The sequence below is a fragment of the Rhipicephalus sanguineus genome, chromosome 10 (genome assembly GCF_013339695.2).
Source record: "Rhipicephalus sanguineus isolate Rsan-2018 chromosome 10, BIME_Rsan_1.4, whole genome shotgun sequence".
Lineage (NCBI taxonomy): Eukaryota > Metazoa > Arthropoda > Arachnida > Ixodida > Ixodidae > Rhipicephalus > Rhipicephalus sanguineus.
The window spans coordinates 40,869,847-40,896,295 of NC_051185.1; the positions used below are offsets into that span (position 1 = coordinate 40,869,847).

Below are 26,449 nucleotides of genomic sequence, written 5' to 3' on the forward strand. Positions count from 1 at the left end.
TAGGCCGAAAGTGGTCCCAGATCAATTTTGTCGGAAATGCACCCAAGGTTATTTTTTTAAATGCGAGGAAGTTTTGAAAAATCGAAAAATGTGACATGTCCAATGCCACGACAGACGCATTCAAAATCTACGACGTCACGGCGAGCTGGTGCGTGAAGTTGAAGGCGGCGTCACCACCTGTATTTTTATTTTGCGCGTTTTCTCGCTACTCGCTGTAAGAGTGGTGCTTCCGGAACTGTGCATAGTAATTTACTAATACGGGAAAAATCGTTTTCTTTTTCCTCTCTTTAGTGTCCCTTTATGCAGCAAGTTGTACTAACGCAAAAGCGTTTCTTGGTTTGGTTAGCGAAAGCGCGCACCCGGCTGGCGTTCGCTAAATGTTTTGTTTAATAAGTGAGAATTTAAGGTACTAGAGCCATAGAATGTTCTTCATACTCAACAGGGAAAAATCTAGGGACTTTAGCGTTCGCAAAAGACGCGTGTCCGGCATGCACGTGACCTCTCCCACCGGAAATGACGCCGGCACCGACGATTGCCGCCGCAATCGCATGCAGCCGCTGCGGCGTAGGAGAGAGGAATCCCCGCAGCTGCAAAAGGGAAGTCCCGACTCTATGGTGCGAAGGAAAGAGCATAGCGAAAGTCAGCGCACTGCGTAAGCGCGCTGACGTCTGCAACACGCGGCTTACTGACCGTAGCGTCTACAAATGGAGCGCACCCTCGGCCGCCGTTCCTGCTATAGCCTTCAACACAATTCAACAACACCACTTCGTAGCACCCGTCCGTAACAAGAACCTAGCCAAAAGAAACACTTTCATATTCTCATATTATTACGATATGCTTAGCGATCCTCTGCAACTTTTATACATAAAGAAAAATAAAGTAGGTGGGTTGGCTTGCAACAAGGAATTGTCAGCAAGTTCTTGAAACACAAGGAACGTGTACATATATACTTACACAAATTTTTTATGTTGCCAGTGCAAGATCAAGCTTGGGGAAAGGTTGTAGAACCGTCAACATCATCGTTAAATACACACAGTATTGCAGTACTCTAACCAGATGCTCCCTTCTATTCAGCAACGAATTCAAAGGAAAATGAATAAAAATAAAAACAAAAACAGCAGGCGAGAACCAGTTGGTAATTCCCAAAGGTGTTTAGCAATACGTGTGTAGTTTTTTTGAAATAAAGGAACGTACACCTGGCTTTGAAAGTTGGCTCTCATGCAGTTGCGAATTAGTTTTAAATCCCGTTTGACATTAACCACATTGAGAACATATGCTTTTCGCCATTTTAGCGCTCACATCTGAACTGCATACTTGTACACTCTGAAAGAAGAAGCACGCCACGTCCTCGCAGCTTTCCATAGCCGGTCATGAAATGCGCAGTCCCAGTGTCGAAACGATGGCACTACATTTCCAAGTAGCTAAAATGTAAACTTTAGTCACAACAGCCATGTTTTCAGAATTTCATCTCAAGAACAAACCTTAGCATCATTATTTTGAGGTTTATGCCTGTGCAGTTCAATGCTCCGGCAATAGAGTTGTTGGAAAGGAACCACTAGAGGCCCTGAAGTTTCACTCGAACATAGGATTCACGACATGTTCGGTTTTGCGGTGCTTGTTAATTTACGTACAGAGCATTGGCACAGTGTGTGCGAGCACAAGCTGAAACATTCCACCTGCTGTGCCCAGCTCAACTTGCTTAATTGAGCAGTGCTCCAGTCCTTTCGGGCCCACGTTAAATGAAGAATGCTGCAAATGCTGATACGTCTTTATTGCGGTTTACAGAAGCAAAAAAAGTATCCGCCTTGCCTCGGAGGCTGGGTGTTTCTTGCAAATGAAAACGCCATTTTTCAACCACCAAAAGATTGCTTTTTGAACCGCATGTAGGATTTTTCACCAATAATACGCAAATACCTCAAAGAAATAATCTGCCCATGAAAAATTATCACCATCACATCAATACATCATGTTATCAGTGCATTAAGCATCAATAACACAATGTGAGGGCGTAACCTTATAAATAATTGCCGTATAATCAAACAAAGCTGCACAGTATCTTCATTTCAGCTTTCTTTTTTCCAAACACACGTTATAGAATAAATAAAAAAAATTACTTATCAAAGAATGGAGTCACAAGAGGACAACAAGTGTGAAGGAGGCAAGTACATTATAACAGCAACAATACGAATAAGTACACAGTGTCAACAAGAATATAGGCACCAGAGTCCTGATGCATGTTTGGTCATGGTATATTGCTTTCAAACACACGTCAGCAAAGCATTGGGACAATGCTATATAATTTTCTTTTAGCAGCAAAATAGGTGAACACTGCATATATTAACAAGCACAGGTAAAAGATATCACAACTCACAGGCTGATTGGGTGGCAATTGCATGGGCAGCTTTAAATATAGATACAATGCAGCAGTCCACTAGAACAACAGCCCTTAAAAAAAGTGTAAGCTCAAGTGCCCACTTCCAAAGCAAGCTTATGCATTTGGGAATGTGGGACTTGGAACATAACATTACGGTGTGAAACTGGCAGGCTTCACGACTTGCACTAAAAGTCTTTCACAAAACATGGAATTCCAACTAAAACTGTCTATATGAAACAATTATAAGAATATCTTGCATGAATGAAAGAATAATTAGCTTAAATAAGCAATTTCAGATGGCAATTACCTTCACCGGAAAGTCTCAACCAAGAAAAACCATCCCGCAGAAGCTGTACCACCAAGCACTACTGCGTGCATTCATCCCATAACCTGTGATGCAGAGCGAACACTTGGACATTGTGGCACCTCAAAAATGCTCTGAATGCACGACGGTAGGGTTTCCAGGAATTTTCTTGGCAAGAACCCTGTTTATCACAAAGGTTGTCATGGGAATCTCAGTGCAGTGTCTCCCAACAATACGAGAGAGGCACTGTTAAATCTCAGTGCACAGGAACACGAAAAAAGCCACCTAGGCCATGGTCAGTATATGCCAGGATGCAATTTCTGAAAGGCTCACAAACATCTGTAAAATCTTTGCACCCTTAAGTCGCAGCATTAGAATCTCGTGTTGTGAACATGATCACACACTCTGTGGAGAAATTTCCATTCCTCAAGAGGGGTTCTCTAAACAGCACACCCAAGTGATTTTGCAAATTTAAGGCCCCGTGCTCTGTCAGCCCCCTTTTGTACATATTTTTAACACCCTTGTGTACACCCAGCTGTTTGAACTCCGCAACTTTGGGTGTACAACACCATAAAACCCTCTAGTGACAGCCATGCACCCTTTTAGGTACAACATTTACACCTTTCAGGGTGTCATGATTACACCCTCTGATGATTAATGGTGCTTAGTCGCACAAGGGCCAGTTATGACTGAAGAGTGCTAGATTAAACCTTCTGAAGGACAATTTTTTATCCAATCGTCGTCACAAGTTGTACTTGTCCATTCCATACTTTCCAATGGGAAAACACTCAATACATGTCAATGAGAAGGCAAACAGCCACATCAATGATGAACATTATGGGGCAAAGTTACACCACAAAATGGTGCAATATCAGCAAGAGTGAACAGTCAGGGCAATTCACCGACACAGTTCTAAACCCTGGTATAAGGGGCATCTGGCCTTTTAATCAGTTTGTTATTTTACGGCAGTTACACAGCAATGTACAGTCTCAAAGATAAGCACAAGTGACCGGTGGCCGGAGCCGTAAAATCGCACGACACGCGGCGATAGCGAGACTGCCAAGCACTTTCTATTTTCCAAAGCAGGGGTGGCCGGCGGACCAGCGGAAAGAAGACCATCTTGCTGTTGGCCCATCCAAAAGCCCATATCTTAAATGAAACGCTTGTTCATTGCTTCTCAGCAGATGTGTCTACGCACATGATCTTTTTTTTCTTCTTTTTTCGCTGGAGTTGCGAGCAACCGTATATCTTTATCGCAGTTGCCCCGAAAAACCTGTTTGTTGGAGTGCTTTCTACCGGCCACCCCTGCTTTGGAAAATGGAATGTGCTTGGCACTCTCGATATCGCCGTGCTCGGGAAAAACAGCTCCGCGTGTCTCGCAATCTCGCTGCTCCGGCAACCAGTCACTAGTGCCAATCTTTTTCCGTTGGGATTGTATTTCCACACCTCCTGCAGTACTGGTACAACTAAACAACTTTACAGCTTAAAATGCTGGTGCTTAGATAAGCCTTTATCTGCACTGAGCAACTGAACACAGACAGATTATCAGCACATTGAGTTAAAACTATCTATATTTTTATTGTGAAGAACTGAACTACGATTTTATAAGCAAAAATTTTCATGAAGACCTCCTGGCTCTAATTTCTGACTGTGCATCTAAGGATAGTAGCAAGAGCTATGTTTCCTAAACTGTTTGCCGAACATATCCTCCAGCCTCATCTAAAGTAGCTACCTTGGCAACTGTGCAATGCTACACTACCTAGGCCTCTTCAAGCTCTGAAGTGTTCCCATTGAGCCAAAGGATGGCGTTGATTGTTACATAGCTGAGCTGGCATCGTAATAAAAGATTCCCATAAAATGTGGGACTAAAGAGTGACAAATAACATGAGCTTCAATTGACACACGAACACATCTATACATTACACTAAACATTACAGCAATGTGATGGAACTTGCTAAATAGCTACACAAAATTAATAAAACACCCCTGGGGATGAATATTATAGGTATTTGTGCAATATGGGCTTGAGAGAAATGTAAAATGTCAGCTCAGCGCTGTTGTGTGGCTAACACTCGGTAGTCTTCTCAGTGTTGTGGCCCCAGTAAGGTAGATGTTCAACGCACATAATAAACCCGACACCACAAATCACAAAATAAATAATCCAGCTTCTGGCATAGACTTGCAGCGAATAAGTCGTGGCACTGTGCAAAGGTACACCAGGTTATAGTACCTGGCTAGCTACCATTGCATTTAAGTGTGTTCGGTGCATCGCGTGCCGTTAGTTTTTATGTACCAAACTTTTTTTTGTACATCTGAATGTGATTTTGAGCATTGCGAGGGCTGATCTGTTAGCACTGCAGCCCCAGAACATGCAAACGTGTATATTTTGGGCCAGTAGCATTAGGCTTATGCAATTTCAAGATACACTAACAAATGAATCTTTCCAACTGCAGTGCAACATTTTTGCTACAATGAACTTGTTACCTCCAAATCCTGATCAGGGTGTGCAAAACCTAACCAGCAGTGTTTTGATGTATGAGTAGGCACGGGCAAAGACGTAACGTGGAGCAGCCCGATTCCTGTAACCGTGCAAGTCTAAACTTCATGTGCTTGTGACAACTTTTCAGGATCTAGCAAATGCAAGGAACAACCGGTGATCCGTTGTCCTGATGTGTTCTCTAAAGACAATTGGTTCATTCCTTCATTCCCATGTGAAGTTTCACAAAACTGTCTACATTCCGGTGCAGTAAGCTTGTCCGTTCTTCACATATATATACAATGTGAGTTTTTTTTCTAAATGGATATCTTAAACAGCTTTTGTTTACAGCGATCCCCCTTCCAATGCAAATGAATATACAACCAACAGACAAGCCACAAGCAACGTTAGATTCTATACAACAGCTTAAGTTGAAGCCTCATAAGAAATGCATCAGCAGACCAAAAGTCTGTATGACGAATGCAAACAAATGAGAACAGACAAGACGAGACACACATCTTGTCTGATCAATTTTCACCTTTTTGTTTTCGTGCGACCGGCACACCCATTCATACATTCCGTCCTGTACGATGTCATGAATAAGTTACAGCACACTGTTATGGAACACTATATATAAACAGCAGCTGTACACCACCATGTTTAGGAAATGTTGGCAGGAGTGTGTCACATTTATTTATGCCCCTTCACTACCCATAAAGCTGTGAATATTATTAGAAGTGAAAGGTTGAAGATAGCTTCGCACCCTTGCTAAGATGCAGTTGGGCCAGCCACCAATTAAGCACCAATATCTCACTGGTTGCAAAGTATGTACAGGACTAGTGCAGTTTGTTAAGGATACACAGGCTTACAAAACAGTGGCCCTCTACATACAAACTACAGAAAAATCTAAAATATGACTACTAATGGTTAACGTGAATGATTGCTATTGTGGTTAAAAGTGCATCGGAACTAGCAGCTAACGTCTAACTGTCATGTTGGTTAAGAGAACAAGCTCAACAAAGTGCTACGAATGATCTAAAACTGACCGTTAATTCAAGATGTTGCACAATGTTATAATCTGCGCCATTACATTTCAGCACTTGATATGCTGAATGCAACATCAGTAAGCTTAGGTTGTTGACTCCCAGCGGCCCTCGCAATATGAGAAAATATGATACTACACGAACACCAACACGTGCTGCTTCATGAACACGCACCTACTTCTGTTACCTCTACTGAGTACTTCCATGTCTGTGTCACTTGTTTTGTTTGTGCTTTTAGTATAGCTAACAGTGCACAGCTTAAAGTTAAAGGGCCAGTAAACAACTTTGCAGTCCAAAATTTGTGATGAAGAGATAATTGCGCACCTGCATGACATGACATGCTGCTGCAAGAATTTTGCGAATAAGTGCTGTAATAAGGAAGTTACAGGGTAAAGAACAACCCGCTTCGGCTGGTTTTGGTTTCTTGCTCGGCCTTCACCCCCTTTGCCGCGAAGAGGGGTAGGCGTAGCCTGTTGTCATGACTACGCCTGCTTCAGTGACATAACACGACGTCAGCAATTATGTGATTGGTGCACAGTCAACAACCTAGCAAGGCTTCCTCCATGTGTCACTCGTATCAAAGTGGCGCTAGGGTCACCCTAGCAGCGCAATAAGGAAGCACAGTAACTGTGTGGCCAAAACAGCATTACTGCATCAAGGTGCCAAGGCACCATTTCGTAGTGCAGAGGACCAATCTACAAAGTCGTTGCTACGCAGAGTTGCCCATGTGCAACTTTACGTCACTTCGCGGGTGAAGGCGACTGGACAGGTGATGGAGAGGTGTGCGAATATCGTTTTTTGAAAGGAAGCGTCTGCGCAGCGCTGTGATATTTACAAAATATGTTCGCCGTGGCTTTCTGAATGAATTGCCGAGCTTGTTTGGGAGATGTAAAAAGAAAAGAAAGGTCGGAGCCGATTTACTGGCCCTTTAAGGACACAAGACATCCCTCACGGAGCATATGAACAGTCCCGAGAAAAATTCAGTATGCTCAGTAACCTGGAAGAAGCATTCATGTTTTTAAGTACATGCAGTGGTGGAAAAATGTTAAGCTTCACTATTTAACAACTCCTAAACCGACAGCCAAGCTCAAAGTTTGCAGTTCGGTTTGTTCTTGCAACCGTAAGGTCACTGCGTTACAACTCGCAGCCCGTATCACAACTCAACATTCCCACACAAGCAGTTACCGGAGCAGGATGAACCACACTTGGCCAACCAACCAGCAGGCCTGTCAGATTAAACACCACCAGACAGAATTACTCGCATAAAAAACAGCGCGCCCAAGAGTGTTACATCAACGGGACATGATAGCAGCTCACAAACAAGACCGGCCGTCGACAGGGTAACAACCCCATCGCGGAATTGGGTGCATAAAATGTGTGCACGATCAAGACGGCTTGTCACGAAGGTCACGAGACATTATTAAATATAGCGAGTTCGTAGACGTCCGCTACGGCTAGCCTAGCAGCCGGGGATACGTGACGCCAGAAGTCGAAAGGCAGAGAGGTGCATAACTGTCTGTGTGTCCGTAGTGAAACGAAGGCTGGACGTGCGGGCCAGACAGGTCAGACGGCGCTCGGGAAGTCGACAATCTTTGGCAGGAGGTTTCGGCAGAAGGGCGAGAGACGGTGGGCTGCCGAGGCAAGCTCAACTGGCGGAAGACTTGTGATCTTGCGACTGGTGCACTTCCGATCGCTGCTTCACGTCCTCTTTCGAAGAGAGGAACAACAGCGGGAACATGCCCAGAATGCAGCCCAGGAAGACACCAACAGCCCTTCCCTGTGAAGAGTGAACCAGCCAGTGTGAGCACAATACTTTTTTCTTCCACTTGTGCACCATTTTCTGATACACTGAAACCTCATTATAACAAAGTCACACCTGCCACGAAAATAACTTCGTTATATCCGAAAATTCGTTATAAACGTTTATTTTGTGACACTGTATCTATGACAAGACTATTCTTCATTTACTTCGTTATAACCGATAATTCGTTATATCCGTGTTCTTTATATCGAGGTTTCAGTGTATGTTCAACGTATGCCAACTTGCCCAATTTCTTGGTCACCTGGAGATACAGCTGTTCAAAGCTTTTCCGTGGTTGTTGTTAGGGTGCAAATGTCACCATAGCTCGTCTCCCTGGCATGGGCACGATGTAGCATTGCGGACATTTCTAGTTGGTCAAGATTTTAGAACCCACTAAGACATGCACTGAATTTAACTGAGCCTTCTATTACATAACTGGTACGGTTATTCATTTCTCTGTTTCTCACATTGTAAGAATACCCACTTGAAAGTGTTCTTCCGAACTAATGCAGATGACCTCGGTAATTTGTTAATTTCTACACTGGTGCTTCTCAGGCTATAACTTATGGACTTGCTCAGGTTCCTTGAGAGAATTCAATGGCACTCACAAGTTTAGCTGTGCAGGGTTGCCATTTATGAACACAGGAGCTGAGACTTTTTGCAAGGCATCTGTAATTCAACAGCACTCAGACTCAGCCTCCTAGTTAGCTCCTAGTGAAGCAATCGCCCCGGAAAAGTGCTGGTCCCAGGTTTGAATACTGGACTAGGATAATCTTTTTGACAACTATGAAGCATTCTGAAAAGTGCCTTTGTATTTCTTTTGTAGTTTCACGCTGCAAAATGAATGAACGACAATCTCTTTTTTTTCCCTTCTATAAATTCAGAAGTGTGAACGTGAGCTTCATTACTCTCGAAGCACATACTGATGCATGCACCAGTGCATATTGGTGTCACCGGTAGGGCACCGGAGCATACTAGTACCGGTGCACCGGTACTCACAATGTTGGCACTCCATCGAGTGGCAGCCATCTCTAGTTGAGCAGGGCTCAAGTTTGGAGCCTGGAGACCAATCCTGACTGCCAGCTTCTCCACGTACCAGGCAGACCTGGAAGGTTGAAGAGGAGCATCTACTTCACAGTTCACAAACAATGCAACATGCACAGCTCTGGAGTTACAAAACCTAACCTGACACACCATAGCTACCAGTGGGAATGAACGCAAAGTGCCTTTTTAATATGTCCTTAATATAAGTTCATTATTTCGAATTTCCTCCAATGTACACCCAGCGACAAAAGTTATCAGAACACGGGCTCTACTAGAAATGTAAACTTCTGCTCTGTTGAAGCAAGACGCTTCTGTGTGGGTCGGAATAACTTTCAGTTAGAGGCTATGTTCCATGGCTAAGCAGGAATCCAGTTTTTCCACAAGCTGTGGAAAAACTGGACGTTTGGTGTCTTAGTGTACATGTCTTCTCATACACCAGCAGCCACATACCAGGCGTTTCTTTTGCTACACAGAACACTTAAAAATCATCTTTGACAAATAGCAGAGTTACAGTCCTTGAGCTAGATTACATGAAGATGCAAACATTACATGCAAGAGAAAGTTAAAATCGCAATCAAATACCCAACAAGATTTTACTAATTATATGTCAAAATAGTTACACTACGGCACATAATGGCAGTTACCAACTGTAGTCTGGAAGTTCATGAGGCATGTTCATATGGAACGGTGTCCCAACGAATGTGGCAAACTGTTACGGGAGTGTCGTTGTTTGTGTTGTTCTGATATGGCGCCGAGATTGAAGCATATCTATGAAGACCTGCTTAAGAGTCTTACCCGATTCCAGCAGCATCTGATATGGCATTCCCAAGGCCAGCAGCTGTAATGAAAGTTTGATAGTTCAGTGCAGTGACCACACTTCAAATGTCTAACATGTTTGGAAAACTATATTCAGTGGATTGAACATCGTGCTAGGAATAACTTCCCGCATCCTCGCCAGCTCCGTTAGCAGCGTTAAGCGGTAATAGTGTTCGGAAGCTGAATCTTGAGCAACTCGCTATAGCAATGTTAAAACGCATCTATGGGCTGCCCCGCCAAGTGGTATCTTGTGCACTTATTAAGGTACGGCCACGCTAGCGGCAAAGAACACGTGTGGCGAGTTGCCACGAAGGCCACCTTGGCAAGGGCATTGCCATGCACTAACGTGATAACATCTCGCATGCTCCTGTAACGCGTGAGCAACACCGAGAGCCAGCGTCGTTTTTTGTTTGTTATTCGCGCTTTTGTTGCACCGCGGTATAGTCTATACTCCCCCTTCAACACTGTGAATGCTACAGGGCCCCTTAGCCAATAGGAAGGGTGATTAGCCCCTCCACATCTATTCACATGCGTCGCGTCGTCTGCTCAGTGTCTCCTTGGCATCTGCTCGCACGCGTAGGGCGAGTAAAGCAAACAGACGGCATCGCTGAAAAAAAAAATGGCGGCACCCACCGGAGCTGGTGCCCTCCGCTTCGAATTTATTGAGTCGCCATCGTGCGCTGTGTGACCCGTAAGTTACGAACTGACACTGTCTTTCTTTGAGCAGACAACCTTCCCGGCAAGTTTTCAAGCCTTCATTCAGCCCAGCCACCTATCTTATTTGGATGGTGGAGTAGCCTGCATCATTTTTTATTTTGGTACTGTCTTCGTAAAACTGTCACGGAACTGTCAGCTTCATCAGAAGTGAAATGAGACTTCACGTAGGCAATGTCTGCTCACCTTTTTATTTAGCAGCTTAAGGTGAGTATTGGAACATAATGCAAGACTGCGATGCCTACCTTTTAAGTTCAGTAACAGCATTAAGGGCATTAAGGTGTCCACGCGCACAGCTATGCTAGGGTAAGAAAATTTTTAAATGTTTAATTACTTCAATGTAACGAGTAATGAAAATTAAGAATATAGCATAACAACTCTGGATTCGGAAGGCCAAGCTGTTTTGCGCACAGTCGCTGCTATATGTGCAACATATCATGACAATTTGCAATTTCCGTATCAGAGTTACAGCCAAACCTCGGCTTTCGATTACGAAGCAAACAGGCAGGAGGTGTACAGAGGAGAAACACTGCTTAACTCAAACCAAGCGATGATGCTTAGTTACCCACAGTTAATAATAATAATAATAATAATAAAGAAAGCAGGCAGATTTCAGCACCTGCCATTGTTGAGATGCCAAGTCCAATGCCGATGGTGGTGTCAATGTAGTCACCCTGCACAAAGAGGAAAAAAAGCAGCGTAAGTGTTACAATCATAGGAAGCCATTAACACACACATAAAAAGGGTATGATAAATGCATCCATAGAAGCATATGAAAAAGGGTCAATATCACCCAACTTAAAGGGACACTAAAGGCAAATATTAAGTCGACGTTGATTGTTGAAATAGCGGTCCAGAAACGTCGTAGCGCTGCTTTTGTGCCAAGGAAGTGCTTATTTTGAAATAAAATCACGTTTTTAGTGGTCCGCATCGCGTTAGCGCGCTTCAAATCTCCCGCCTGAAAATACGACTCTCATACGTCACTGCTGCCATGCCCAACGTTGCCCGCTTTTACTGCGCGGCCGCCGACACTAGTAGCAGCCGAGCGGAAGTAGCGGGACCCACAGTAGCAACAACGGCGCTGCGGCAAAGACTTGCTCGGATGGGCACATTCAAAGCCGTCACCAAGTTGCGGTTGGTCTCGTAATCCTCAGTACGAAAGTGCAGCGAGCACACACGCAGAGGTTTTGACTGTTTAGCACACTGGCGCAATGGCATGACACTAAGCCACTTCGAGCGTAAGGGTTCATTCCGCGGCACCCAGTGAAAAGACACACCGGTTTCCTTGCTGCAGCACTGGCGTTGTGCACCATTCGAGCATCCGGCAATACCACACGCATGCGGCATTTTGTCGAACTTTCTGTCAGAGCGACCTTCACGAGCGCGCAAAACACGCACGGCAGTACGCGATCCCGAAACTACCACTGAGACGGGCGAGGCACAGCTCGGCGAAAACGGAACCTTTGAACCACGCGCGCCGTTCCCCATGGCAAGGCCACGGAGGTTTTGTTTTCCATGAATCAAGCGGAAACGAACAAACAGCATTTTATTACGTCTTTTGATGCTCGGAATGTTCTTTTTTTACTGCTGCTAGTTTGATTACTAGTGATTTATTGTAGGCCGACTTCCCTACGTCATCGGGATCACTTCGAAAATGTCCCACTCGTGGCGCTCGTCATGTGATACATTTAGCTTAATTTCTCGGTAAGTAGGGCACTGCTGTTGATAATATTGCCGTTTTAGAAGTTGTCATACATTGGGCTTTCACTCTAACATAAATTGTTATTTGCCTTTAGTGTCCCTTTAAGGCCTGTTTAGTGTTTTGCAGATAGTAGCATTGTCTATATCCAGTGGAATCTTGTTGATACGTTTTTCATGGCAAGCGGAAAATAAAATGTATTGCAATAAAATGTATTGCACAAAAATGTATTGCACAAAATACTCCGTCAGCAGCTAACTTTTATTGAGCAACATTGAAGTACATGGTCAAACTGCGCTGCACTTTTCAACGTCTAGGAGTAAATGCTTTTGAAAAGTAAAAAAGAAGCTGCAGTTTGCCCACTCAGCTCTGCATTCGCGACGAAGCTACAAAGTACGTCCAAGTGTGTCGCTTGCTGTTGGCAGCGATATTTTCGCCGCTAAACCAATGCTGCTGCGGCCTCAGAGGCTCTGCAACGTGCAGATCGTGGCTTGTTAGAACGCGGTTTGAGCTAGTATACCGAAGAATAAACATAGGATTTTTAGATAAGTCAGTCAAGATCCACCTTCGCAGTCGTATTATCCAATTTTTGACGAAAGTGTGATCGTATTAAACGCATGAAAATGCGTTATTTCCAAGGGACTTTGGCTGGGAATAAAAAGAAAAATGTACTGGCCGAAAAATGCATTATGCAGACTCATATCAACGAGATTCCACTTTGCTAGTTTCATATTTATATGCCCATTTACATATGCCTACTAATGAACAGATTAAACAATAATCCTATGTGTTTTCAAATAGTTCGACTCAAGTATTGGATTGAACTTTCATTAGTACATTTGTCACTACGACCAATAGAATGGAACATTCCGTAGACAGGGCGGTACTTACAGCCACGATCATGATGAAGTTGTCGAGAAACCCAAAGCCCACGAATGGCAAGGCATTGTGGATAGCCATCAACCGCAGCTGTTCACCCGTGGGCATCGTTGCTTTCCCATCTGTGATCCAGCAAGGAGCGACAAAACAGCCGTCAAAAGACAGCGAGGCATCATGAACTTGTAGGGTAAGGACAAGCGTCGGACCTTTAGAAGTAGCGTGCCCAACGAAATGTTCGCGTTCTCCTTTCCCAACGTTTTGTTCTACACAGATCCCTACGTTTCTCGGAATGGGTACTGGGCCTTGTCACGCTTCTTTCTGTGATTGATAAAGCAGCAGTCACACATTCTGCAGAGGCTAACCACTGTACTGTTTTTGCGGTGCTGCTAGCGAAAGTTGCAAACAGCACGTATAATGCAGCACAGAAAAGCTCACATTTTCCGCAATGAGACTTTTCCAACAAGCTCAAGTCCGGACCATATTACTCTGAACATAAAGACAGGCACACGAGTATTCCTGAATGGAATTAATACACTGTGCTACAAATAGATGTGCAGAATTGCCACTGTATGTAAGCAAGTTGTCATGACGAAGTCTGCATACTGTCCCAGAAGAAGGAGCAAATTTTTGTTGCGCATAGAGCTGTCATCACCTAATTAGTCTTCATGGCACTAATGTGTTAACACACAGTGTAGCTAACGAACTGTAATACATGGAAAGTAGGAAATTAGGATTTGCTGTTTTATTGCAATGCGTGTGTGCGTTGGGAAATGCGCGTCGCTACAGAGCCGACCGCAGTTCAAGCCACAGTGCATGTTACTGGATATGGTCTTTCAAGCAAGCGAGGTAACGCCCTCTAACGATGCGATAAAGAACCCGTAGTAGAGCCACATCAGCTCCCAATCTCTCGGGTCGGAAGCGCTGGCTGCATCCGCGCGGTTATCTAAGATTCAATAAAACGCCAGATAAGCATTCGTACATTACATTCTCTCAGCTCGCCACAGAAACTCAATGCCCGAGAAAAACTGCTGAAGGTCGCGTTAACTCGGGCGTATTGCAGAGAAAACATTACGTTCGCTATCTGCTACACCAAAGCGAACTTGGTAACAGAGCTCATAAGCAACGTTATTGTAGAGACGATCATTTTTTTCCCGCTTTACTTTCTATCCCCGTCGCTGTGCAGCGCATTCCTAAAGTTATGCCGACTTCGCGGACACTCGCAGCCGATGCTATGACGAGGCAATCAATAAAAATGGCAACGAAGTATAAGGTTTCACATCGCGTGCAAGCAGCGGAGGAGCGCGCGCACGTGAACGCGGTAGTCGAAATCGCTCGCTAGTTTCACGGTCACGAATAGAAGCAAGAATTTTGGGTTGCACGACACGTTATAGTATTTCCACTACGTTCATATACGAATATCCAAGCCGAACGAGCTCCCGAAAAACAACGAAAAAAGCAACATCACACGTCGATACGGACAATTCGCCAGAGGACACCTGTTGCGATGAGTTTTTTCGCCGCGCGTTCGAAGTGTATAAACTCCTAGGCGTGCTTATACGAGTAAACACGCAGTACAAACCTCCACGTTTACGCGAAGACTTACCACTCTCGGTTTTCTCGACGTGTACCGTCAGCTCTTCCATTAAAATCTTCCTCTCTTCGGGCTTCAGCCTCACGATCAAGTCCTGGGCGCGCTGCTTGGTGAGGATGATTTCGTGCGTTCCCGTGTGCTTTCCGACGCCCTTGCTGTACGCGGACACGCAGAAAGATCGCAGCAGTGACAAGTGCGCATTGCGGTGCGGGTGGAAGCGCTTGAAAGCGCCCGAAAATTGCAATCCCGCCAGCCTGCGAGCCATCGCAGACGCTGTAGCAGCTGACGGAAGCAGGCTGGCAGCCATGTTTGTCGAGAGGCGACTCCTACCGGGACGTTCGGGAAAACCGAAACTTAACACCCGCGCGCCAGAAAGGGCGAGTGCGTTCAATCATTAAACGCTTAAATTCTTGGGTTTTAAGCGCCAAAACCTAGATATGATCACGAGACTCGTTGTTGTACACTCCCGTTAAGGCAATAACGCGCCTGAAAACGTAGTACTGTTAAATTCTCCCCTTAACTCCTAACTGAAACACAGTGCGAAGAATGAACTCAGGCCGAAAGGAAAGTGATGGAAGACTTGCTCTTGTTTTTCTCTGTCAAACATCTTCGCATCATTGCTTGACAACATGAAAACTGAAGCCCAAACCTGTACCTCGACTCCCGCCTTCTGGCACTTTTCAAGCACACGAGACTCTTTGCAACATCTCCACATGAAAACATCGCATTTAGAAGCAATACTTACATCCAGAACCGCATTTTACTTCATGACAAATAGTCCTCTAACTCAAATGACTGTACAAGTCCCTTGCCGTGGTCAGATTTCCTTTGCCTGGCACATGAGAGGAAAACTTGCACGTGTACAAGATTCAATTTCTTTATTCACCTTTTCATTCACAACACGAGGTAGACGGCCCCATCAAATGGCAGTGGCGGCACCATTTTCCCTGACCACTGTCCCAGCAGCATTTGAACATTATCAATGGCGTTGGCTCAGTAAGTTCGTGGCAGTGTTTACACCTCGAAACTCCCACAAAAAGTACACCGCACATGCGGATAACGCTCTTGGCCCTTCCGATTCCAGCTCTCGTGATGTACTCTGAACTTGGTTTACTGCTGGGCACCAGTACACCACCACTTGGTGCCGCATTCAAATTGCTTAACACCTTAAACACGAACTAGGAGGCTTTGTACAGAATGAAAGAAAGGCAGTCTCTGGGTGCGAGTGTTAAAATTAGCCCTAACGGAACTGCCCTAGTCAGTGATAGTGCTTAGTAATGGAAATGCCTCGCTTCTCTCAACACAACAAAGTGCCCTCAGAGGAGTGAATGGCCACACCAGTGAACATTGGTGGAAAAGTCCAAAAAAGAATTCATCAAATCAGAAAAGACTGGCGCACTAGCCTCCCTTGAGACTGCGCGATTTGCCACACCACCTTCGAAAAAAAAATTCCAGTAATGATCTCGCACACTGTCAATCCTATCACAAAGCTTCCTACACGTGGCCGTTGTAGTAAGAGCAGCAAATCCGTTGCGTTGCAGAATGGTAACTTTACAACACGCGTTTATTTTTCTTTGGCATCGACACGAAATGCCTGACCAAAAGCAATAAAAAAGAGGGGGGGGGGGAGGAGAAATGAAAAACCTGTTTCACTCTGGAAACAGATTACATCAAAACACGTCGCATCAACTGAACCATGCAATGTATAGCAGAGATGTTGAAAATTGCTAAAATAAAGCAGTTGAAACACACACACAAAACAGTCCGCACTTCACAAGGGCCCTTTACACAGTCACAAACAGACCTACAAAATGATGTCCAGCGGGCTGAAGATCAAAATGAGGAATGCGTTCAGCTCGTCTCGGACACTACACATTTATACATATAAAAAGAAATATCCTCGTCCAACAGTATCAGAAATATAAGTGAGCGTGCCACTTTTAAATGTGAAAGTGCATGACAACAAGAATGTAGTAAACTAATATTGATAACACGCATGCCAGGGCTAAAAGTACACTATGAACTTAGCTTACGCAGCTGCAAATGCTGCCAAACCAGACTATTGCTGATGCACAGCACCGAATGCATTTCACAGTATATTCACCCAAGCACCAGTGCACATACTGTTAATTCAATTGATCCTTTATCCAAATGCACATCGTAACCCCACTATAGACACTTACAGTTTCATCATAGTCATTACCCTAAACAACTATCACATGAAACACAGTGGTTGATTAGAGCTAATCACCCAATACAAACTATCATGAAATTCAGCTCTTGCTTCCCTGTTCAAAATTTTTGCCAGTTTCCCACATGTGAAGTCGAGCACCAAATTTGCTTGAACTGTGAACCCTCATTTCACACCTTTCAGGAGGTATCTCTTCTAGCAAGGTTCAATTTAGCAAGTGTACACTCATCGCAAATACAAGCACACTACTGGGTTGCCAGACACTAGCTCTTTCTTGCCAGACTGCATTCTCTCCTAAAGGTGTACATGAGAAATTTGCACCATTAAGGGTGTAGAATCCCTAGCCAAAGTGTACACAAGAGATTTGCACCATTAAGGGTGTAAATTTGTAGCCAGGTGTATACAAGAAATTTGCACCATTAAGGGTGTAGGATTCCCAGCCAAAGTATACAGAAGAAATTTGCACCATTAAGGGTGTAGAACTCCCAACCAAGGTGTACAGAATAAATTTACATCATTAAGGGTGAACATGTTACCTAGGAGGCAAATAAAAAACACCTTAGAGCAGTGTTATAAGGGCTCATTTGGCATTTTTTACAACTTTAAGACCGGTCATGGCTGGTCCCGTGGATAACACCTTCTGCCATTAATGTAAAATTTTCCACTGTGTCCACATGCCACATAATGTAAACATCACATAACCAAACAAGTGAAGTTAACCCCACCTCTCACTAAAAAACCTATGCCAAACAGCATTTGCAAGACCTCCAGAGATGATGCATGCACTGGAACAAGCCATTTTCACAGCCCTGACATCCAGTGCAGCACCAGTGCACGGAACTTTTGAATGCCAAACAAAAAACAGGTGCACCCGACTAGCCACATTTCACTGTTGAGTGAACCTTCGCATACGACGACGCTGCTAGTTCAATCGAAAATCTCCTACTGAAACTTTCAACCAAGACAAGTCCAGCTCACTAAGCTTTCAGATCAAAGGCATCTATGTAGTGTATACTATATCAAGAATCGACATCACATTGAGCAAAACAACATGTTTCATTAACAGACACACGCATGTTGCATGGAGAGAGATAACCGCGCTCCTGCTACAGCCTGCAAGCAGTTCAGTGTGCAGTGAAAACAAGGCCGAGTTGTCAAGATAGTCCAAATCGTGGCTCTGGATGCAAATACCTCTTTACAGCATCGATCACAGTATGAATTATTACAGCAAATCTCTTTGGCGGATTGGTTAAGTTTCATGTAAGGAAGACATGACAGTGCCAAGATGATCCCACAAAGATAAGTTCTAGTGTTCTTCCATGTGATCGTCACTTGCACCATTATGCCATGCTACGCCAATGCATACTTTGCCCAATTTCGATGTAGCACCCTGCGTGGGATACAAGCTACAGATATAAAGTGAAAGAGGCGCTCTGAGACAGAAATGTAGGACCTACATTTGCTAAGCCTAAACGCTAGGCCTAAATTCTAAGCCTACATTCCCCGACTCGAACATACGACTCGGCTGGCCACTTTCCGATGCCTGTGACGGGCCCAAAATGAATGCTCCGAACTGTGCTCCTTTTCTCTCCAGCTTGAATCCCGCACAGGGTTTCATAACGATAAAGCCCACTTTTTGCACTAAATAAATGGGTTTGAGGTATCCACAGTGCAGCACAGATGATTGACACGCCACCACTATGGCTGCAACGAGACAGAAGCCTATGACCCACCGATGTCAGAACGTGGACAGCAGAACCCCGGTACACTCCACCTATCCGCCCACAATGAAAGAACCCGACCACTCTCAACTGTGTCCCCTTAAGTTGTCGAGAGTTGAGCCCTGCCTCACGTCACAGCACAGACATAAGGTAAACAAAGAAACAAAAGAATGTAAAGGCAATAAGAACATTGAAAACGCCTACACACGGTCACAACACATATGGCACGCACAGCAGAAGAAATAGGTTCCCAGTGCCACAATCACACACACACGTATCCACAGTGCTAGTAGAAAGAAAGAAAAAGCTGTGGCAGCTTATTTATTTATTACTGTCCATCTGCGTCGTACCAGAGAGACACCAGAAGATTCTCGACAGCCCGGGGCAGTGTGCTTAGAAAGGCATCAGCTCAGGAGAAACGGTGTGGTCTTGAACGGCTGGAACGCGTGTCACGCGTCTTGCTGCGCGTTTGTCTGCTTGACGATTGACGCATGTGGACCCGTTGTTTTGGCAGTGCTGAGGTGGTGGTAGTAGGCTGCCTGTGACTCCTTCGTAAGGGGATGGCGCTACGGCAGACCCTTCCCTCTTTCTTGCGCCAGTTGGCATTAAATATTTCAGGCTGGCAGTGAGAACGCTTGAGCCAATGCTATGTCTGTGTTTGGAGACTTAATAGGCTCTTGAAGGAGTCCAGTTGCTGAGCCATTTCCTGCAAAACAATGAACCATGGCGATTACAGTTGAACCTTGCCATAACGAACACTGATATAGCAAGTTATCAGTTATAGTGAACAAGATGTGAACTTCGGTTGGCTACGCTTCATTTCAGTGACTTTTCTTTTATAATGAGACTGAAAACGCGAGAGTCGTTGCAATGTAGGCTGTAATGAAGAAATATCTTGCATGGCAAGGATCAAAGCTCGAAAGGTAGAATAAAAAGAAAAGTAAGGAACTTGGAGGACACTTCAGCCTCGCCTTCAAGAGTAGAACGCGATAGCGTATGGGCCCCGCACACATCGCCTTCTCAACTGCTAGCCTGGCTTCGGTTCTCGGTGCATGCCTCAACTGTGCCGCAAGAAAATGAACATCTGTGCGCGTAACATTGGCCGCTTCAGACTATCCTAGAATGCCTACTGCAAGTAATTAAGGGGAGACATGGGTTTTAAAGCTCTCCTTAGTTGTTTTTGAACCAAATTTGATAAGCCTTGGCATGCTTGTTTAGTTTCTTCTTTCGATTCTAAAGATGCAGTTATTTTTCTCTGGGTTCAATATTATATTATATAATTGAGAAGACAACATCTTTTGTTCTAACTACAATAGACAAATAACCACCTTACAGAAATATGCAAACAACATATGCATCAACAGGGGAAAGCACAAGGCTCACAACAAAGGAAGCACTTTTATAATTGCATCATTATTCCTTACTTTACAGTACAATAAACTCCACTGTTTTGAACATGGCCATGCAGTAGTCCCACAAAAGACAGATTTGCTTGCTATGTTGTGTGCTCCAAACCCTTAGCTTCATGCCACAAGAAGAATTTTTGTTCTATCTGTGATAGCCACTGATATACAGTCAACTGCCGATTTTTCGGACTCCCTAGGGACCGCGAAATCGTCCGAAAAATCGGGCAGTCCGAAAAATCAAATTCATGCTTTTTTTATTTAGCTGAAGCGGTCAAATCGCCCCAGCCACGTCTGAAATAGCTTTAATGCCTCCCAGTACAATTATCAGGCATTTTGGTGCGCGCCCAGGCTCTCGCAAATACATTCGGTACCTGCCGCGAACCCCGCTTAACTACGTACGTGCCAACCGCCACTTCTGCATCTCGTGATGAGCGCCGCTGATAACAGCAAAGCGCGGAATAGATTACGGCTATCTCGCATGAACGCTGTCAAATGTTCACCTTTAAGCGTTTGTAAACGATGACGCGGAACACAATGACTGTGGCGGAAGAGCGGACGACCCGTCCGGCTTTCTCTGATGCTTGTGCGCATGTAAACGATGTGCACACACATCGCCGATACGCAGCATTTGCTGCCGTGTGAAGCCGATCGTTTCTAGTTGTGTGCAGCACATCGCCAACTAAGCTGACGCTGTCACTTTACTGTTGCTCTATCGTACGCACGCATTTATCATGAAAGGGTTCGTGATGCGCACTTAGTTCCTGACCGCACACGGGCGCGGCAATGACGAGTTGGTTTCGTCCGCGAAGGCAACGCGTCTATGCGGCGCACTTAGCGGTCTCGCACAAAGACGCAGCAGGAATGGCGGCGCGGCGTATTTGGGTTCTCGCCTATTAAATGCGTGCAGTACGCATGCAACTGCGCTAGGCCACCTGCACTACCGAGCAGTTAACTGAAGATGCTTATCGTAAAGGTTGTCAGCGATTAAGCCGTACTGGCGCGTTTGCCAGCCGCCGCCATCACGCCTCCTTGCTTGCATTTCCGCTGCTTATCCGTAACATCGCCGCACGGCGCCGCGATAGCGGCCCCTTTGAATTTCTGGTCTGCTTCACCCCATAACACTTCGGCATTGCGGCAAAGCTGACTTTCGGACTCTGCTACTGTCTCAAAACAGATCGACTCGCGAAAGCGCTGGTTCGAACCTACGAGATAATAGACGCGGCAGAGGTGGGGGCTTCAAATAATGCCTTTCGGACCTGCAATTTGGCAGAAAGTCCGAAAAATCGGACGCGGAATAGCTTCAGCGTCAGAAATTTCGGACGTTCTAATACATTGAAGTCTATGGGGCTGGTGACGGTGCCGCGAAAGCGTCCGAATTTTCGAGCATGTCCGGAAAATCGGGCGTCCGAAAAATCGGCAGTCGACTGTATCACAGTAAATGCCTTGCTGGGTGTGCAAAATTAGTATTTTGAGAAAATGAAGAAAACAAATGTGACATTTCGTTGTGTAGCGGCACAAATGTGTGTGCACATGCACACTTGCAAAACATTAGTTGGCTACAATTAGTAGACCCTCAAGGCAGCAAAATGCAAGCATGGCATCACTGAATATTAGGGGTGTGTGAATATTCGAAATTTCGAATATTTTTCGAACAGTGTTTGCTATTCGATTCGATTCGCACTGGAATTTTACTATTCGAACTATTCGAACTTCCCAAAGACAAATAAATACAGTCAACGTCCGATTGAAAGAGACCCCTTCAGATTTTCAATATGCTTCACCTCATAACACTCTCGTATTGCGGCAAAGCTGTCTTTCAAGCTCCGTTACGGTCGAACTTTGCCAAGAGGCAGTCAACGTCAGATTGGAAGTGGTCCCTAGATTTTCAATATGCTTCACCTCATCACACCCCGGTATTGCGGCAAAGCTGCCTTTCAAGCTCCGTTACGGTCGAACTTTGCCAAAACACAGTCAACGTCCGATTAAAAGTAGTCTCTAGATTTTCAATATGCTTCACCTCATCACACCCCAGTATTGCGGCAAAGCTGCCTTTCAAGCTCCGTTACGGTCGAACTTTGCCAAGAGACAGTTAACGTCCGATTGAAAGTGGTCCCTAGATTTTCAATATGCTTCACCTCATCACACCCCGGTATTGCGGCAAAGCTGCCTTTCAAGCTCTGCTACGGTCGCAAATGTATAACTCAAGAAAACGCTGGTTCCAACATGGAGATGAAAGATGTGGCAGAGGTGGGGGCTCAATTAATGCTGTTTTAGACCTGACATTTGGGCAGGAAGTCCGAAAAATCGGAAGCCGAAGCTTTTTAGCATCCAAAATTTCAGATGTTCTTATATATTGACGTCTACGAGGCAGATTTGGAACTCCGGACTTGAAGGAGCACACCCTTGTCCACCACATCAGTTGGGCTTCCACAGAAGTTGAAAGAGGAGGAGAGGCTGAGGAAATGATCTTTGCCTATCACGTGTAAAGTGTTGTCAGCAACACTTTGGTTGCACCAAATCATGTACATAAATACAATTCCCCCTCTACATTGCCTCATTCTTGATGAGACAACTATGAAACACCACCCCGCCAGTGCTTCATCAACCTAGCGAAAAGAAACACTTTCATGTTGCTATCTCATAAGAATATGCTTAGGAATCCTCTCCAACTTTTTTTTCTGCAATTTCACTTCGAAGTATTCGAGAAACATTGTAGAAATATTCGAGAAATATTCGAAAAATATTCTATTCGATTCGCACTCACACTTCAATATTCGAATTCGCTTCGCACCCAAAATTTTGCTATTCGCACAGCTCTACTGAATATGTTGTTTTAGCATCAACACAGGAAAAAAAAAAATCAGATGTTCTACATATTTTGAAACTGATGTTACAGCTGACATATTGCCCTCAGAGACAGGAAACTTAGCAGATAAGGAGAGTAATAAACGCAGTTTCCAAAAAATGCTATTTCCGAAAAATCGATTTTTGATGACTTTTTTGGTTTAAGGACCCATGCCCCCCCTTAATTAGAAGTAACAGACAAGAAAGCATCGGACACGTTATTCAAAGGTCGCAGGTTCGGTCCCTGCCAGTGGAAAGTTATCTTTTCGTCCATTTTACATCATAATTACTAAAAAATAACATCTCCTATACTTTCCTTGGCTTTCTTTCTTGTCTGTTAGTTCTAATTAAAGTTGTGTCCAGCAAAGAATAATGAGCCCTTAAAATAGCCCTTCCTTCGCTACTGCAAGTAATTTTGCGGAGTTCCCCTATGCCGCAACTCTTCCTTTAGCGAATCAGCGAAGGGCCCACTACGCTTCCATAAGGCAACATGCGAACCTAAGCATCTCCTCACTTTGTTGTTGTTTTTGCTTGTGATGATAAGTATGTCTGAACGCTTTGTAATGTGGGGCCTTTAAAACACCCACTCGTTGCACAGTTCACGTTTTGACGCCTGGCACGATTGTACGCTTCTACCACGCAATATTACATGTGTTAAAGAGACTCCCCCCACTACATGACAGTCATATAGTATTTTTTTCCGAAGCAGTTTCAAGCAATGGCGTGGCTCTGTGGTAGAACAGCCGCTTGCCACGCAAAAGGCCTGGGTTCGATTCTCAGTTGAACCGAAGATTTTTATTACTTGTTTCATTTGCATCTTCCTCTATTTCTCGCTCACGGAAAACGCCGATTTTTTGTTCACAACCAACGACGCAACGCCGGAATTTCTGCAAAATGAGCTCTTCAACGCTATCGCGTTAATATTGAAAGACAATCCACAAACACAACCGCAGGCTTGCTTTGTCAAACAAACTTCGATCTGTTGTAATTTCACCTTCTCATGTTCCGGCCTATTTAGTATAAAATAGCACAAGGAGGCAGGTAAGGATCACTTCGTTTATAATCGGTTTGAAGCCTTGAATGATGAGTTTTTGTGCAAGCCTGATTGCAGATTGTGCAACAGCTGGTTTTTGCCTCTACTGTTACAACTAATATCAGACACAATGAAATAATTTATGGTCCCGATGTTACTTCATTATAACAAGGTTTATCTGTACACTCAAGGAGTCAACCCTGTCAATTCCCCAAAGACGGGAGTGAACAGGTCTCGAGGTGTTGGGTATGTCGGAAACATTGGTACAAGTTCAGCATCTAGAATATACAGTTATACAGGCAACAAGGTTTCAACACGTACGGTTACCAGCTCTCCAAACTCAGCTCCCATGATTTTCAAATCTGCCAAGAATGTCAAAAGGGGCAAATTACGGTGACGCTAAGGTCAAAACCGTCACTAAATCCTGTCATTTTTTTTCCTTCTTGCTCCACCATCCTTTGTTAAAGAATATTTAAATTGCAGACGCAGCACACTAACGGCAACAGACTTGGTACACCCATGAAAAGCAAATCCAAACTACTTTTTTCGCGACCTGCTTCTGGAACACGTCTGTGTAAATATTCTCAATGCAAGTCGAGTTATTTCCAACGGACGGTTTGTAGGCTAACAAGCAACCAGAACAGAACTGCTTTTTCTCATAAAGCGAACCCATATTTGTGAACTTCCCAGAAAATTCCGGCAAACCGGAAAGTACGAATGAGCGAATTGAGCAGCTTTACAACTTTGACAGACACAGTAATAGTGCCAGTCTAAGAATTCGTCAAGTTTTCTACACCTTTATTGTGCTGACGTGAAACTGGCAATCTGACAGGAAACCGCAATACCTTCTTTAAAAAGCAAAACAAACATTTTTTTAGAAAAGAGGTGGGTAATGAAGAGACAGTTTAGGCCACTTACCAGGAGCATGACATTGCGGTCCCAAGAGCGCCTGTGATGGCGAGCAACATTGAGCAAAGCGCAGTACAGTCGTTCGAGCTGCTCCACGGTTGCACCTTTGGTCTCGTTTACCGTCCTGTCCTCAAGCTCTTCCAGCCATCCGCGGTTCAACTGCAGCACCTGTTCCACTCCAGCGGGCTCTGGTGGAACAAAACAAAACAAAACAAAAAGGACATGAAAACGAGTTTTTGAGCGCTAGTTCCAAAATATAAGAGTCCACGAAAGCCCTGTCATAAACGGTACGTATGTGCCCAGAAGTATCGTCACTTCCTCTTCTGCCTTCTATGTGTTGTATTTGGACAGCCCGCAATACCTTGGTTACGCATTCCGAATCTGTACATATGTCCGAGATCACTTTTGGTGACAGTGTCACTTGCGTGATGCAGAATCTTGCGCATCCAACGACAGAAGCGACTACTTGCTTACTTTTCCTCAACCATTCGATCAGAGCGCACTGAAAGCGATATCTCCAACTCTGAAGAATAAGGCCTGTTCCACATCTGCTCTCTACCGGCCTGGCTAAGCGTCTCTCCAACGGCAACGCAACACAAAAATATACCCAATTTGTGTAATCTATTCCAGGTTTTTTCGACATTGGGCTTTACTGAACTTGGTGAAGTACGATTTATCACTTGTCATTTAGCATTAAATTACAGTCCCAACACTCTAAACCCTAAAGCTAACACTTGCACATCAGGCCACTCTAACTTACTGTAATAATAATGAAGTCACATCAACACGAAAGAAGCCTCATTTATAATGGCTAGACAACATTTAATATGTTTTCAAATCTGATAATTCAGTATATCGGTGTAAGTTACATCGAGGTACAAGCCAGTGTCAGTTTTCGTGCGTAAGATGTAGACGAGTCTAGATGTCGTGGTGTTGTTAGTGATGCAAAGTGTGACACCTTGAGACCAGTTTAGAATAAAATAAAATAAAATTACGTTTCCCAACTGCCCAACTTGATAAGCCTTATCCTTTTAAGAGTGTTGACGATGGTACAGCTTCAAAAATATGTAACAGTACTTCTGCAAACACCCAGCTATGAAAATTCTGGACTAGACAACAATCCTAATTTCAGGTAGTTTAGATATCAAACAGCCTCTCTGCAAAATTTTATGTTTGACATGGAAACACATGCATCACAATGAACTTTCGAAAGAGAATATTCTTTTTAGCAAAAAAAAAAAAAGTGTTGCTGTTAACCTACAGGAGGTGGAAGCAGAAGCCAGCACACAGAATCTGCCTCTTCCACTCAATTTCCAGAGTTAAAACAGTCGACTTTTTGGGGATGCTATCAACCCCAGCAATGTCGTTTTCATCCGATTAGTTGTAGTTAGCGTGGTTAGTTCCACTGCCGAGCAAGAGATGGCGCTGTTGCCACGCGGTGGTGCTAGTGGCGCCGCTTGGCAGGAAGAGAGGTTATAGTGGCGCTTGAGAAAGAGCACCTTTTCTCTTTTGGGGTTTGGTGTGGCCGGCAATGGTTGACTGCCAGGAGGGCCCGTGAGTGCGTTCCCGCAGGCCCTCGTGGTGAGTAAGACGTTGGCGATGGC

The 26,449-nt window shown here is 44.5% G+C and overlaps 2 protein-coding genes across 2 annotated transcripts; both read right to left on the reverse strand.

The window, feature by feature from the left end:
- Positions 1-1,756: 1,756 nt before the first annotated feature.
- LOC119371753 (transmembrane protein 65) lies at positions 1,757-15,066 on the reverse strand. Its single transcript, XM_037642215.2, has 6 exons — positions 14,754-15,066; positions 13,163-13,272; positions 11,192-11,246; positions 9,838-9,880; positions 8,998-9,103; positions 1,757-7,974 (listed from the first exon to the last, which is right to left on the reverse strand). The coding sequence occupies exons 1-6, from the start codon at positions 15,046-15,048 to the stop codon at positions 7,843-7,845; spliced, it is 741 nt and encodes a 246-aa protein (XP_037498143.1). The 5' UTR covers positions 15,049-15,066; the 3' UTR covers positions 1,757-7,842.
- A 536-nt stretch (positions 15,067-15,602) lies between these two features.
- LOC119371754 (ATPase family AAA domain-containing protein 2B) lies at positions 15,603-25,033 on the reverse strand (the record flags this gene model as incomplete). The annotated part of the gene is given in 2 exon segments (XM_037642216.1): positions 15,603-19,359; positions 24,855-25,033. Coding segments are annotated over 2 exon segments (239 nt in total), but the record flags the coding sequence as incomplete, so codon positions are not given.
- Positions 25,034-26,449: the final 1,416 nt, after the last annotated feature.